Source organism: Carassius gibelio, chromosome A24 (genome assembly GCF_023724105.1).
Source record: "Carassius gibelio isolate Cgi1373 ecotype wild population from Czech Republic chromosome A24, carGib1.2-hapl.c, whole genome shotgun sequence".
NCBI classification, from domain to species: Eukaryota; Metazoa; Chordata; class Actinopteri; order Cypriniformes; family Cyprinidae; genus Carassius; species Carassius gibelio.
Genome location: NC_068394.1, coordinates 10,222,652 through 10,239,712, shown reverse-complemented (window position 1 = coordinate 10,239,712; position 17,061 = coordinate 10,222,652). Strand labels below are relative to the sequence as shown.

Below are 17,061 nucleotides of genomic sequence, written 5' to 3'. Positions count from 1 at the left end.
ACATGGTGAGAGACGAATGAAAAAAGAAAAACAATCCAGCTTGCACTATCACTTCTGAAGAGAATGAGAGACAATCCTCACTTCACAACAAACAGAAGCTACTTGCATCCAAAATTTGTTATTTAAAAATTCTGATTCTGAATGAATGCAATTAATTTGATTGATTTTTTTTTTTTTTTTTTGGAAAGGTACCATTTATCCGAAGGGCTTGAAGGGTTTTGCTGATTCATGTGGAAGTTAGCAAGAATGTAAAAATATGTTGCCATGGCTAATTTATTTTGGCCGCTATTTGGTATTTTTCCGTTATCGCTAAATTTTTCAGACTGGCCGATAAGCGTCAGATGGTGGCGCTTTTATTTTGACATTGCTGAGAACCTGGTCTTTCTTTGAAAATTATGATTCCTAGTATACACAAACGTGCTAGATTACTGATTACACTGCTGGTAAAGGAATTGAATTCATTTTTTTTTTGTGTTTTTAATGTCTGTATTTGTGAACAATACTATGTTAAGATTACATGATAAAAGAATCAAGAAGTTCCTATCTAAAGTATGAATCTGTTTGTTTTACAAATTAATTTTTGTATCAAGTGCAATTTATTTAAATTTATTCATAAAAAAAAAAAAAACTTTGTGGAAATATTATCTAAAACACATATACATTCAATTGCATTTATGCATGTGTTATTTACTACTTTTAAAATTAAATTAGTGTGGTATCATATAAAGCAAATTAATATTGCCCATCAGCCAACCTCTCCTCTAAGATATTGGCATCGGGCATCAAAACAAAGGACACAACTTCAAACCAACTTAATCAGTAAAATATCACTAGTCATCCAGCTACACTAGAAAGGCTAAAGTATTTTTGATGGCTAACGTGTCTGGCAGTAATTGGATAACTAACATAATGTGTTTGTGATGTGTTTTGCTAACTGTAGTAGAAGTTAGCCAAGAATGCTAACATTGCTTACAGCATCTTTATCAAATCTGGGGTGCATCTCAATCAGCTCCCTAGTTCAGTAGTCAGGGCACGGATCAGGGAGTCTGCCATTTTTTTTTATTTATTTTTTGCTAAATCCTTCCAGTGCACTGGATAGTTCACTCCCTGAAAAATCCAACAAAGCACCACAAAAACTAGGGAACATTGTTGCTCACTACGCTCCTTTACTGGAAATTATGTCACATTTCTGAAGCGCAAAACATAAACCACATGAGCCAACTTGATAAATATGATGACACGATAGAAGACAAAATGTCTTGTTAGTATTTTACGACAATACATCTGTAGGACGTTTCCTATCAGATGTCAAAAAGACGATATACTGATTCACGAACTCGGGAGCAAGGGAGCTGATTGAGAAGCACCCCTAGTCTACAATCTTGGCTAGCAAGATTGTGGTGACGTCAACAAGCTTTTAGCTAGGCTTTGCTTGAACTTGAACCAAACTAACTAGAATAAATTGTGGAAGGTACAGTATGGACATATATGCTAGCGTAAGCAAGTCTTTTCAGCAAGTCTTTGTGGTGATTGCTGTTATAAGCTCAGTGGGGAGTTATGATTATTATTATATTAAATTTATGCATTTAGCAGACGCTTTTACTCAAAGCGACTTACATTGCATTCAAACTAACAGTTTTCTCCTAACATGTGTTCCCTGGGATTCAAACCCCCAACCTTGCACTTGCTAACACAATGCTCTACCACTTGACCTTCAGGAACACCTTATTACCTAATTATTACCCTGCCTAATGTGCTTGCTTGTTCTTAAAATTGCTTTTGCCTGAGTTTGGAAGACTATAAAAGTAAGAGAGCATTTGCTCAGAAAAAAACAAACAAAACAAAAACAAACCTTTGCTGAGTCAAGACTTTGGACCATAAAGTGTGATTAGAGAAACACATCAACCTTTTACAGAGGAGTGCACCCTTGATACCGAAAAAGATATTCAGTTTAAGGCCTTGTTCAGGAGATTATGCAAAAAAAACTATGAATATTTAGCCTCTGCAGTGAACTTTCAAATGCTGGCTTAGTCTTCAGACACCTTTTTCAGGAACCACACATCAACTTCAGATAAACAGGTCACGATTTAACTGAAGCTTTGCTAACCAGTCATTTTACAGTTTATAGTATCACCTGCTGTAATGCAGAAAGGGGCGCCCCTGCCAAGTGACATGGACTATGAAAAAATAATTGTTACTATAGAGAAAATCTGGGCCATTTTTCATGCTCTGCTTATAGATTTAAGTAGCTATTTATGGGTGTGCTTATGAGATTGCGTGTTTCAGAGATGGTGTTGAATAATGTTTACCCCTAACTCATTGTTTATGCACAATAACATCTATTCAATTCAGAAAGCTCTGTTCTAATAGTGAATCTCACTGTCTACCAGCTGCATAGGCAGATTCCTTCTAAAGCAGTACCCTAGCCAGTATGCAATCTTACATTGGGGAACAACTTTACACTCTACAAATACATACATAACACTACAAACCCAAGATAGCACACGTGCGTCTGCAAGATGTCTGATAGGAAACGTACTATAAATGTATTGCAGATGAGCAAACACTCTAAAAAACACAAATACAACGCATACAAATATTGAGTAAAATGCACAGGTGAATCAATGCATTAGTAGCATGCTGCTAGCTAACGGCAGCATACTTAGCATAACAATGCATAGCACAGACAAATATTAAACAGTACACAAAAAGCCCTCAGAGGAAAATTTGAAGTTTGATGTGAGCATGTTGTTATGCTAATAACATAAAGAACATAAAAATATTGAGTGAAACTTTATTTTTTTGTAATAATGTAAATTGAATAGTTTTTATCTTCAGTACTTTTCAGTACTGAATGCTTCTGATTACCGTATTTTTCGGACTATAAGTCGCACCTGAGTATAAGTCGCATCAGTCCAAAAATACGTCATGATGAGGAAAAAAGTTGCACTGGACTATAAGTCGCATCTATTTAGAACCAAGAACCAAGAGAAAACATTACCGTCTACAGCCGCGAGCGCCCTCACGCAGCTGGAGACGGTAATGCTTTCTATTGTTTCATTTCTCTTGGTTCATTTCTCTCGGTTCATGTCAAATTAATTTTGATAAATAAGTCGCACCTGACTATAAGTCGCAGGACCAGCCAAACTATGAAAAAAAGTGCAACTTATAGTCCGGAAAATACGGTACTTAATATAGTTAGCATTGTCCATCATTTTGCATTCTGCTGTTTTATGCTAGTTGTCTTAGATTTTTGCCAACTATATCTTATCTCTCCTTTTTCATAAAAGGCACAGTTGCCGCAGTCGCAGGCCTTCATCCAGGTCAGTGCATCATTAAAGTGAACGGCATCAATGTGAGCAAAGAAAGCCACGCCAGTGTCATTGCCCACGTCACAGCCTGCAGGAAGTACCGGCATCCCACACAAGTAAGAGTACAAACATCTCTCAGCCCCTCCATGGAAATCTCTATACTCCTGACCTTTCTAAATAGTAAATCTGGATATAAAAGCACTACAAAGCATATAACAGAACCATTCGCGATCCTGTCCGGATCATTAACCAGCATTAAAACCAGTTATGGCTTTTCTTGCAGAACAGGGCAGGGAAGAAGGCCAGGAAGCTGGCTGGGGTGTGAGGGATATGGGTTAAGGAATGGGCCAGGGAGGCCTGTTTTGCAGGGCAATAAAGTACAGGCTTGGCACAGGCTGAAGTAGGACGGTGTGGTTGGCACACTGGCTGGACTCTGGTTTCCATCAGTAATGGAAAAAAGAAAGGGGGTGCCCACCCTCCTGCTGAGCAGGGATTTGCGGCCCACCATCAAGAGGGAGGGAAATGTAGGGGAGATGCTGACAGAAGCAGAGGTGGGGTGGATGTTCTTTAGTCTGTTATAAAGATAAAGGCACATATAATGGCATATGAAGGCCCTTATATACAGTACTATATGAAAACATATAAAAGCCCTGATATACTCAGCAAAGTTGTTTTTCATTCTACATTTAGGGATAAAGATGAAACCACATTGGTTCCATTTTGGGGAAATTCTTCAAGCAAGAAAAGGCTGGTGTGTGATTAACTTGCAATTCTTGTTTTGAAAGCAAGTTTGTCTGAAATGTGTTCTATTGTCCCTTATTGCAGCAAGACTCCATTAAATGGGTGTACAACAACAGCGAGAGTGCTCAGGAAGACCACCAGAGAATCAATCAGAAGCCCTCTGCAGGGGAGAAGGGAGATGTGTTTGAGTGTAAAGTTGAAGGTGCTGTTACACACACCAGTGCAAACACATACTGTACACACAAGTACACACTTTTTCATTCTCCCACTCTAGTCTGATATTTTCTCTTATTCTTTGTTCTCTGAGACTAACTCTACAGTCTCACATCAGTGGCCTCATACATGATTCGCAGGACATGGAAACAACTCATGTCTCATGGTTTATTGACAGCACTTATTTTTTATTTTTTTGTAAATGTAGTCAATATTTTGTAATGACTTATTCTTAATTTTTTATTAAAATGATTTTTTTTATTAAATATGCTCAGTATTTAATTTAATTTAATTTAATTTAATTTAATTTAATTTAATTTAATTTAATTTAATTTAATTTAATCTAATTTAATTTAATTTAATTTAATTTAATTTAATTTTCATTTTCATTTTCATTTTCATTTTCATTTAATTCTTGCCTTCATTCACTCTTCATTCACAGTCCTAGTTCAGTAGAAATTACAAGAAAAACCTATATCTAATTTACTTTGTGTATAATTAAATTGTTAAATTCATTGACAATGAAATGATGAAAATGTGATGGAAAAACTGTAACACAGTAAAATTCTATAAAAATGAATTTATCATGATCATATTATCACATCTTCACCATTTTTAATTCATTATACTTTTAATATTTTTAAATATTTTTTTTTTTTTAGCATTTCTGCTTTTTCGTCAGTAAATTCACTGGCAAGATAACACTGCTCTTAACCTTAACTGACCCAATAAAATATAAATTGGAACTTATTCGCTTCGTTCATTTAGTGGTGTTAGTCTGGGTTAGAAAATAGCACTAAAGATTTGCATTTGTATATGTAAAGATTTTTGGTATTTTGTTATTAAGCAGGAAGCAGATTTGGTGGTCTCTAGATGAGCTCCAGCCATTAAAATATTGTCTTTGGATTATTTATGTGCTTTTGATCTGCTCAGACTAGTAACATTGACCCAAACTGGTGTGTGTGTTCAACAGAAGTCATGGACAAGTTCAACACCATCGCCATAATAGACGGAAAAAAAGATCACGTCAGCCTGACGGTGGATAACGTGTATCTGGAGTACGGCGTCATGTACGAATACGATAGCACGGCTGGGATGAAGTGTCACGTCTTGGAGAAAATGGTGGAACCAAAAGGCTTTTTTAACCTCACGGCCAAGGTAGAGTCACAAGAGTCATCCCACAGACACACACCAGTGAATTAATTCATAAAGAAGCAGAGGAGACGACAGGGATTGTCTTGTACATTTGTAAGGCCCTCTTCACAGTTCATGCGTAACACACAACCACTGATAGAAGCTGACAGCAGAGTATTTTAAACGAAGTGTGTGTGACAAATGAAAGTAGTCTTTACGACCCCCTGCTGTGGAATAAAAGGATAAACACTTTAAATCATAGAGCTTGTCACTGTGTGGAGACTATGGAAGGGAAGAGATATAAATCTCTTAAAAGACTCGGGTGCAACTAAACTATTCCTCTTATAAACATATTTTTTCTGCAAATTTTTTCCACATGAATTTTACTGACTCTGACAATGTTTTCATTCGACCCTTCCAAAAATATATCTAATATAACTTACCCCAAACTTTTGAACTGTAATATCCAATTGGCAATCAAGTATTGTCCTGTTTAATATCACAGAATTCTTGATTGAGGTTGGTGGATTTTTTTTTATTACGTTTTGTGAGTGTTGCTGGTTTCGTGTCTCATTTTGTAGCGTCAGCAAGAGAGTGTGAGAGAAAGAGATATGGTTATGTAAAGTGTGATATCTGTTGTTGATTATTAATGTTTGCTTGAATATGTTTAGCATTGCATGCAGCATCCTGCAGTGTGTGATCTCAGCTGCTCTCAATAGCTTTTTATCACGCTTATTTACAAATGTATGCCATATTTCATTTCCCTAAAAATGGATTCTCTTTGATTTACAATCTGCATTAATGAACCAACAGCTGTCAGGAAAGACTGTTCGTTGTTCTGTTGCCAAGCAGTGGAGGCGTCGCAGCTTGATAGTGACGTCTCAGAAACGCACGCTAACGGGACTCTGATGTATTGACATGTTCTACGTATTAAGAATCTTTTGTTTTTAATTCCCTTAACTGCCAGCAATTTCAGCCTTATTACAAACATCTGCTTGGGTAGGTCTGCACTTCCTCTGAGAAAACTCTCTTCAGATGATTTTTCATATTTCAGTGCTGTTAGGCAGATTACATGCAATTGTTATGGTCACAGTGTGCTCTTAAATTTAACCTTTCCTCCACAGTCTCACAGGCAAAGGCTGCTCTCTCTTTTGAGAAAATAATTCTACCACCGTGTATGTAACATTTATTTTTTGTTGCCCTACTGTTCTTGCAAAGACAGCTGTAAACGTGGTATTTGCCAGTAAATCATAATTATATTATATACTCATTAAATACTTATATTATTATTATTTTTTTTATTTTTTTTGTAATTCATTTCAGATATTTAATTTTGTATTTAATTAATTTATTTAGAGAAAAAAAACATTATTTTTATTTAGGATTTCTTTTTTATAAATTCAGTTTTGGATTTAAATAACATTTTACAGATTTTCAAAATACTTTTATGGCATTTTAAATTTTTAAACGTTTCATGAATTTTATTTTAAAATTCAAATTCCATGAATTCAGTACATTTTGTGAATAATAAAAACTCATTAAAACTAACTTTTTTTTTCACTGATTGTAAATAAAATCACCCCTGATTGTGTAAAGTAACATGGCAACTGCAAAAAAATAGATTAATAAATAAATACATACATACATAAACTATTTTTCTTGTGCTGAGGGCACGTGTTGCTTTTTTTTTTTAAGAATGAACTGGGAACTCGTGGTTACTGCTTATTGTGTTGGAACATGAATGGCCATAACTGTATAAAACACTCCTATAATGCGTCACATCTATTCTTGTTTTTACAGTCATACAACTATTAAGAAAATATTGGTTGGATGCAGCACACCCCTGCAACAACCTCAAGGGACCATTTCCCTGTTTTGGGAAATGCACGTTTCAAACTCTTTTTTGCTCACTTTATCTGTATTACTGACAGAGGAATGCTGAAAAGCACATCTGGTATATGACCAAAGACCTTTTTTTTCCCTGACAAAACTCATTCTCTGTGTCTGTCTTTGTGTGTTTTGTCAGATTTTAGAAGCTTTGGCCAGGAACGATGAGCAGTTGGTGCAGACTTGTAGTCGACTGAGCTCCAGCACAGAGCTCATCTCTGAGGACCTGCAGACCAGATTCAGTGCCATGTGCGGCGAGAGACTGGAGCACATCAGTCGAAGAATCACCAATTACAGGAAGGTCAGCAAACATTGTGTGAAACTACTTTTTCTTACAGAATGAAAAACAGGTCTGGACTGGTTACTCACTTGGAAAAACTCATGGCATGGCATTTGTAAAGCACAACTTTGCTGTGCTTTTTTTTTTTTTTTTAGCAAAGTATAAAAGCAGATATAAAATGAGTCGAAAAATAAGGAAAGGATATAATTTAAAAAAGCAATTCTGTGCACCTAAAAGTGAAAATATTGTCATTATTCACTCCTGTCTTTCTTTCCTTTCTCTTTTCCATTCGCTGGGTGTGATTGAGGGCAAATGCTAATATTATTTGTACATAGGTTACAATTTTAAAACTTTGGAAATTATTTAAAAATGGACATATAATGAATGTAAAGTTAAAAATAGAAAATTATTTTACATAAAATACAGTGCAATTGGTTTGGACATCACACAGTGCTCATTCAATAAATGCACAGCTAAACTGGTGAGTTTTTAGTCTAGATTTAAATGTGACTAGTGTATTAGCACATCTGATCTCTTCTGGAAGCTGATTCTGCTAGCGGCATAGTAACTAAAGGTGGACTCCCTTTGTTTTGTGTGAACCCTTGGTATTTCTAACTGACTCAATCCTAATGATCTGAGTGCTCTGTTAGGTTTATATTCTGTGAGCATATCTGTATATAATATATTTCGGTCCTAGTTCATTGAGTGATTTATAAATGAGTAAAAGTACTTTATAATCAATCCTACATGTAACTGGAAGCCAGTGTAAGGACCTGAGGACAGTGTAAGGACCTGAGGTGTGATATGCTCAGGTTTTCTGGTTCTAGTCAGAATCCTGGCAGCAGCGTTCTGGATGAGCTGCAGCTGTCTAATGGTCTTTTTGGGAAGGCCAGTGAGGAGCCCGTTACAGTAGTCCACCCTGCTGGTGATAAAGGCATGAACAAGTTTCTCTAAGTCTTGTTTTTGAGATGATAGCATGCTGATTTAGTTACTGATTTGACATGACTACTGAAACTAAGGTCTGTCTCCAGAATCACACACAAGATTCCTGACTTAAGTTTTTGGTTATTTGACACCTAGAGTCAAGGTATGCATTCACCTTGAAAACTTCATCTTTGTTTCCTTGTTTAACTGAAGAAAGTTCTGGCACATCCAACTATTCATTTCACCAATACATTGGCAGAGGGAGTCAATGGGGCTGTAGTCATTTGGAGATAAGGCTAGGTAAATCTGGGTATCATCAGCATAGCTGTGATATGCAATTTGTTCTAAACACTTAAAAAGTGTTTAGAACCGTTATCATTTCTTTTGTAGTTTTGTTTTCTGCATTATCTATGTGAATATTAAAATCCACTGCAATAGCAAAACAGTCAAACTCTGAGGAAATCATTGATAACATTTCTGTGACCTCTTCAACAAAGGCTGGAGAGTATTTTGGAGGTCTTATATATTCAAAAGACAAGTGCTGACCAAATTACACTTGCTTGCATTGCTAGACATCTTTAAATAGAGCAGCTACCTGTACACCTCCGCCTCTCCTAACAGTTTCGTTTAGAAACAAAAAAATCCAGATTGTCAGTGGTTATAAAGTCATTGATTACAAATTATATTTTTTAGTGAGCGAATGTTTAAAAATGCTAACTTGATGGCAGTGCTTTGTGTCTTTACATCAATCTTAGTTTGATGCATAATAGGCTGCAGATTAGATAAATTTGCCCTTCGGCTTGAGAATGCCTTAGTCTTTCTATCACGTGATAAAACTGAAATAGAGCAAGCTACAGGCACACTGGGTTCCTGCTTCTTCTGTAAACATTTGTGAATGTTGTGAATAATATTTTACTTATTTTTATTTTCTACCTTTATCATTATTATTTTATATTTTTATATTTGTTTTTGTTTATATTTTTATATTATTTATTGAATACTTACTATATTATTACTATATATATATATATATATATATATATATATATATATATATATATATATATATATATATATTTTTTTTTTTTTTTTATACCATAAAAGTTGGATAAAATTTGTGTTTTTTAATTTTTTTATTATTTTTTTTTCTGATTAAGCTTGATGACTAAATCTAATTGGTAATGCTGGTTCTAAAAGACTATTGTAGACACCTGCACACCCACATCCAAAACTATATGCTATATATCCTGGTGTTATTAGCGGGGTGGATCTTATTTTATGTTTTAAAAACTATTTTCAGTGTCTTGATACATTTCTCTAGTTGGTGGCCTTTAGATGGCTGCAGCTAAGAAAACTTAGCTTGACTTGTAGTACTTCTATTTAGGTTACCGGACAGGAAACCGTCCCACCCTGTCCTTTTTAACACCAGCTGGCCTTGATTGATGAAATATTTGAGTCCGCCAGTACCAAGGGAAACAGGCTTATGCAAAATGTAATTTTCAATTTCCATCAGCTGCTCTTATTTAGAGCAAGAAAAGGAAAATACGTCTAAATAGCTCTAAACATCCCATCCCGTGGCATAATTTCCCTTCTGCTGCATTCTCAGTAGGGCCCTGTGAGAGGTCTGGCAGGGTCTGGACGCCGGACACTGAAGCTCCCCGTTTGTCAAAGCTAGCCAGGAATGAGGGAAGTCCAGTCTGAGGGGAGGCTACGTGTTCAGAGCAGCTGTAACCCATCCAGAGTAGTCCGTGACCACAGCTATTCATGAGCACAACCATAATCGTTATGTCATTGTTGGAAAAAGGCAAGGTTCAAATCCCTGCTCAATGGGAGCGTTGAGGTCTTGTCAGCCTGTCACTGATTCAATTACATGCTCCTGTGCCTGAAGCTGTTACTTTGAATGCAAACATTTTAAGATAGTTATAATTTCAGGTGCAATATGGATCTATTCATGAATAGTCTTGCTTTCTAAATAAATGACCCCTATATGACTGATTTTCTACATGTGTAAAAAGGACGTTCCTTCTGGAGAACAGTGATTGAGGGTACAAACTGACTATGCACTTGATGAATGACATGCTGAATAGCCCATCTTAAACCACCCTTAGGTGGTTTGCTAGTCTTATCTGGCTTAACAAGGTCTCCTAGCCCGGTCTAACTGGTCTTCTTACATAGCCAAGCTGGTTTTTAGTTGGTCTGTCTGTTCTTCCAGCACGATAACATTTGTGTTCAGCTGATTTAGCTAAGTAGTTTTACTCACACATTTAGCGATTTTTCTCAGCATTCGACCCTTCGCCTACTTACACTAATGCCTCTCTGCTTTCAGTTTTCACGGGTTTTGAAGAACAGGGCCTGGCCCACATTCAAGCAGGTGAAGAGCAAGGTTTCCCCTCTACACAGCAGTGACTTTTGCCCCACCAACTGTCACATCAACGTAATGGAGGTGTCTTATCCCAAGACCACTACTTCTCTTGGAAGTGCCTTCGGAGTCCAGCTGGACAACAGGAAAAACACTCTAGAGAAAGGAGGCCGCAATTCAGAGCAGGGTGAGTGAATATAGAGTCCTAAATGTAATGTACAAACCGAGACTGTGCATTACAGAAAGCAAAGGCCAGTTTAAAGACACCTATGAAATAAATATTGGGTTTTAGGTCATGTCTATTAGCTTTTCTCTGCTGGTTTGTGATTTCAGGCAAGCTGAACCCCATGGTTTATGTCCAGCATAGTATCACAAGCATGGCCGCCCCATCAGGACACAGTCTTAGCAGGGCAGAAGGTCACGGTCTGCGCTTCCTCCTCCGGGAGGATGAACTGCTCACCCTGGACGCCTATCACAAAATGCTGACAAAACTCACCACTGTCGTCAAAGAGATGGAGTGCTACACCGCCCAGATTCACGAGTATGACATTTTTATTTGGTAACATCTTTGTTTCTTCATATGAAAATGTTCAATGCATGCATGTATAGTAGCTTGCCTTTTCAGCTTAGTCAACATCGGTCTTAAAATTTGATACTTAAACTGACAAAAAAGTCAAGTTTTGAAGTGAATCAAAACTCTTTAAAGGCAAACAGACTTTAAAAAGCCCTTTGTTTCAAGAGAACTCTATAACTCAACACAAAGAGAGCTTGATTATTAGAAAAGTAGTATCTTTCATCGGAGGAGATCCTTCATTGTGGTTTATGTATTATTCTCTTTATTCTTTTGTTTGTGGGCTACCCTCGAATGAACTGGTCTACCTGGTTATCATGCTTTTAAAGTCACAGAAAGGGTGGAAAGAAATCAGAAAAACGAAATCATGATTTAGGTGTTTGGTGCAAAACAACCATGGCTAATATTAGTGATGCAGTGAATATGTAAACATACCTCGATCAAGAGGTTAGACAGTAAATAATATAAATAAATAATGATTTATTATTATTATTTTATTAAGTGTGCTATTTTTTTGGAAGCCTATTAACACCTTGAAGGAAATGGGGCACTCTGAGGCCCTTATTCCAAAATGTATATATGAAAAAAAAAAATTAATAACAAAAACAAATTGCTACAAGAGCACTGAACTAAAAAAGAAAACTGTAAATGTCACTCTCACTAATTTGCAGAGTGGCAAAAGCGACTAACAAGACTGCATTACAGAGCTCCTGATTCTCTTTCTTTCTCTTTCCCTCTCTCCTTTCCAATTCTATTCACACCAAATATAGTTTAAATAATAATAATAAATCTAATGTTCTATCAGGCTTTTAATTTTCATCATTGCATGGACATCACATGCTCAGATCCACGATGGACATGATGGCAATTACAGCTAGTCTTGATCTGCGGTGGGGCGGCACCTTTCACTGCTGCTGCCATATGCTTGTCAGTGTCGATTGCTGGCTGAAGGTCTATGATTGTACTTATTGGCAAGGCCGTCCTTGATCTGGTGGGGAGATAATGACCTTCCTCACAGCCCTGGGCAAGAGAGAGTGCTGTAATGGCTGCCTGGAGGCGGTTGACAGTGTAACAGAAATGCAGGTCAGCGATTCATGGGTTAAATTCTGTTTTATAAATTCAGACTGTTGGTACTAAATGCCAGCCTGGCTGGACTTAAATTACTTTACGATACCCATGCGAGCCTCAAAGGATACCTGAAACCCCCCCCAAATTCCTTAACACACACACACACACAAAAAGAAACCTTTCTTTTTGTTCCTTACTTTTGTAAGTCCTTTATTAAATATGTATTTTGAATGTTTGTGTATTGCATAAAATGGTTAATCCTGGGTAAATGGTTAAAGTGCTGACTTATAAGTGGGAATGCTTGATTTCAATCTTATACTTTCTCAAAAAGAAATGTTCTGCAACCCCCACACTCCTTGGTAGCTCGTAAAATTTTACGACCACACAGGACCACAGGACAGGAAACCTAATCCTTACAAAAGAATGATAGAATGTACTCAAATGTAGTCTTAATGTGTATAGTATTGTTTTTGCGGTACATTAGAGGTTTCCCATATAAATTGGGAATATCTGCAGTGTTATCATGGGTTAATCAAATCTTTAAATGTGTGTAATTCTTCATTTGAATGTATCTTCATGTTTTGATCATTTGCACATATTAATTTTAGTATCTGTGTAATCGTCATGCTTTGACAGACCCATTTATCTAGAGCAAAGTAATGAAAAATGTATTTAATCTGGAATAATGAACTTGCTTTAATATTCCTGATGAAATCGGACAGGCCCTAAATCATCAGGGGGTTGTCTCAACAGAGACAAAGGAACTTTCCCGCCGCTTCAGATCGCGGATGTTCATTGGGTGGTTCACGCGAAAAGAGGCGTGAACATCTCAAGCTATAAGAGTCGACCGAACAAGGTCCGCCTCGCTCTTCTCGCTCTTCTGCTCTTCTTCCCGTTCTCCGTTCTCGGACACGTCGCTCCGCGCGGCCTCGGGCCGCGCTCAGTTCTCCTCCCCCCTCAGCACACGGACTGAGGAGAGGAAAGCCATTTTCATGGCTCATTTGGAAACTTTCATTTTCGTTGTTTTGTTTTCTTTTCTTTACTAAGTTTATTCAACTATTCGCCTCTCCACACAATGAAGACGAATTCTGGAACATTGTTTGTTGAACCTTTCAAATACCGCGCGAAGATGAACGAACACCTCTTTGCAACAAAGGAACACGTGACTCCACGCTCACGCCAAGATCCAGCGCAGCTTGCACGCGCGTCACACGGCCTCCGGCCCACGCGCGCAGTTTTCAAAGGACCACGTGACATCACACGTGCGTCGCCGGTACCACGCTCACCCACTGGGCCATGCAAGTATCGTTTTCTATGGAGATTTAAATGCTGCTTTAAAGTGTTGCTATTATTTGATTCGTTGTTGGTTTCACTAAGGTTTACTGACTGATTTTCATACCTGGGCTCATTCTGTGATCTCTCTCGCTTTCTCCACTTCTCCCTCTCTCTCTCTCTCTCTCTCTCTCTCGCTCTCTCTCTCTCTCTCTTTTATTTGGATTCCGTTATGTCTTGTAAATGTTTATTGTCTGTATTTTCGTACGCATATTTACTCTGTGTGATTTGTAGTTTGATGTATTACTAGTTGAATTATTAAAAACCCATATATAAAATGATTGGCCTGGACTCCACCCCACTCACATTACGAGTCACTGAAATGTTCTGGTCTTTAGCTACAAGCTCTAAATTTAGAAACTAAATTTATCATAAGGATAGGATAATATTTTCATGGCCAGAGAATACTTTTCCTTGAATTATAAGGCGTGATAACTTTATTGAAAATTGATAGGTCTACAGTGGTGTGCTGGACATACCACGGTTTGATCTGCAGTAATTTACAGTAAGAGATCACAATAATTGATATGAAGAATGTAATATTGACATATTAATGAGTAAATTACAGTGCCCTGTGATTAGTATTGGTATTGGCAATTGAGCTATTTTTCATAATCAATAAAATTAAATGTAACTGTCATCTGAGATATATATTAATCAAATTCTTGATTAATTATTCAAATTCCCTATATATCATTTGAGTTAATTACTATGTAAAACTCATTGTTGTTACATTATGGTGGAGGATGCGGGCATTTCAAACTTCGTTTTGTGAGCAATCAATCTGTGTATATGGTTTTTAATAATTTCTGCACGTGCGCTATGAAATTATGTAACGTTACTTGTGAGATAAGTCGCAAGACGCGAACTCACTCCTAACTGACTGAGGCAAAAAGCTGGTCAGTAAGCACCTAGGTATTTATAGAAACTTAACAGTATAGTCACTGTTAATTTTAATGAACGTAATCTGCAGTATAATGTTAAAAGTATCCTGTTAAGAAAGACCAAAATCTTTTTACAGTGAAAACATTTTAATATGAATAATTAAAAGATAAAGAAATCTTTTAATAGTTGCAACATGTAAATCTGAACCTGAGCGATGTTCCTCTGATTCAGTTAAAAAGGCCTTGCTTATTGAATTCGTGGTAAACCACAATAATATTCAAAAATAAAACGATAAAAACTCCTGGTCTAAAATTGGCTTAGCTACCCGATTTTTAAACCTAAAACATTTAAATCATAAGTGCTATTTTGATAAATGTTTATTGGAGTCAACAGTTGGAAAATTCCTGTTTTTATTACAGTTGTGTTTTGGAAGTGAACGGATCCTTCTTCAACCTATGTTAATATAGCACCTCAGAGATTAAAACCTTTGGTTTGTTACTTGTGATTTTTGATGCAGAAAATCAGCCTGACAAATGATCAGATAAATTCTAAGTCCTATTGAAATTGTAATTCCTCTATCTAAACACCAGGAGGAACGCGTGGGTTAGAAATTTCAGGGTACGCCCTGCTTTCTGATTCCAGCTTACATGAGTGCAAAGCTGCCATCCTGTGGCCATTTCAGATAATGCGCTCTGATTGCTAATTTATAATCCCCTGTGATGTATATTTGAATTGGATGTCTAAATTCTCGATAATTATTTGCATTTACAGCTTTGCTCGTGTGAATATTATTACAGGGAAACAAAAGAATGTTCCCTGCCTTTGACTGTTTACATTTACTTTGAGTTTAGTTCAAACATGATTTGAATTAAAATGTAATTGTTTAATAGTTGAAATCTAGATGTTTCAGGTCAACCACTGATTGACCCACTTAGAAGGTAAGCCATCTAGTGGCAGTCTCCTGTTAAATCGACTAACAGACCTCTGTCTTTTCCATTCTGTTTTGAATTGAATGTCCACTTTTACCCTCTTTGATTAATCTCACACTGTTTGATTAATTTCATGATCATTAATGATAACTTACAAGCTATCAATGGTTATTATAGGATATTATTCAGATTTTCCTTTTTAATTCATACATGCTTATTTTAAATTTTGATTTAAACCAGTTTTGAATTTTTAATTTGAATTAAGTTTTCTGCTCAGCAGGTTAAAGACAGAGAAGCAGTACTTCCCCCCCCCCCCCCCCCCTTTGTGGTGAAAACCAGCTACTCCTTCTCTCTTGTTTCATTCCTTTTTTTTTTATTATTTTATGTTTATTATTTTGCTTCTCTCTTTTGACTTAGGTTATTTTGATAATTACCATTATTATCATAATTCATTTGTTTTGTTTTATCATGATTAGGTAAAGCTGTTACCTTTCCTCTCTACATATAGTTACTCAATTGATGTTAAACAAACCAAACCTTAATTAACTTTAAGTGTCCTTTGTTCATCCTTTGTGTATTTGATTGTAGAACTCCCTCGGTGATTGGACAGTCATCTCAGGTTTCCAGTGAGCAAGGCTGCCCGACCGGTGTTACCGATACTGGCTGCGAGTGAAACTCGGTCCCTCTTGTCTCAAGAGACATCAGCAATTTTGGCACTCCAAAGGTTGTGCTAAAAGTCACAAGCCGTGCTGTCCTGCGACACGCCAGAGTAACGGAGGACCGGGGACACTGCGGTTCAGTGTTTGGGGAGCACCGGGGAGGTTGACCAAGCCACTGGTTCCCACCTGAATGACTTCAGGTGAACCAAAAGTGATAAAACCTATCCACTTATTATAAGCCACAGAATATTAGATATTCCCCCGGATATATTTTAAGTGTTCTGACCCTTTTGCTTCTTTAAGCCACACCATATTTCTAGGTTTCCTACCCAGATAGCCCAATCACCTGTTGGCCCTATCTTAAAACCTAGCAGTAGGCTTAGGCCTCCTTATTCCCACTAACACATTGTGTTTCTATTGTTTTCATCTCATTTCAAGTGTTGTGCTTCACTTTGATCTTTTTCTACCCTCTGTTCTGTTGTGATTTGTTTCTTTCATTTCACATAGAGACAGTAACCTGGGAGCCACCAACGAAGTTAAATAGTAGAGCGACAACCAGCAGCCGGTGTCATCACACGACCCGCTAGGCTACTGCCTGTCAAATCTCCATTTCAGGTCCTTCGTTGACCCAAGTTAATTGGCTACTTAACTGTCTGACTGTTTGCATCAGTCAGCCCCAAAATTCTCATAAACGGCACAGCCCGTATGAATATAGCTCGTTAAACGTAGAACGAACTTGCATTGGTCTTTTTGTGTGTGTGTGCTGTG

The 17,061-nt window shown here is 37.0% G+C and overlaps 1 protein-coding gene across 4 annotated transcripts in view; it reads left to right on the top strand.

Annotated features, from left to right (window-relative positions):
• LOC127946207 (phosphatidylinositol 3,4,5-trisphosphate-dependent Rac exchanger 2 protein) overlaps window positions 1-17,061 on the top strand; it is a 144,202-nt gene that overhangs the window by 55,598 nt on the left and 71,543 nt on the right. For all 4 annotated transcript variants that reach the window (XM_052542607.1, XM_052542608.1, XM_052542609.1 and 1 more), the window contains exons 20-25: window positions 3,291-3,427; window positions 4,137-4,254; window positions 5,239-5,423; window positions 7,426-7,587; window positions 10,817-11,036; window positions 11,183-11,390. In XM_052542607.1, the coding sequence (XP_052398567.1) occupies window positions 3,291-3,427; window positions 4,137-4,254; window positions 5,239-5,423; window positions 7,426-7,587; window positions 10,817-11,036; window positions 11,183-11,390 (1,030 nt within the window). The remainder of the gene's footprint in view (window positions 1-3,290; window positions 3,428-4,136; window positions 4,255-5,238; window positions 5,424-7,425; window positions 7,588-10,816; window positions 11,037-11,182; window positions 11,391-17,061) is intronic.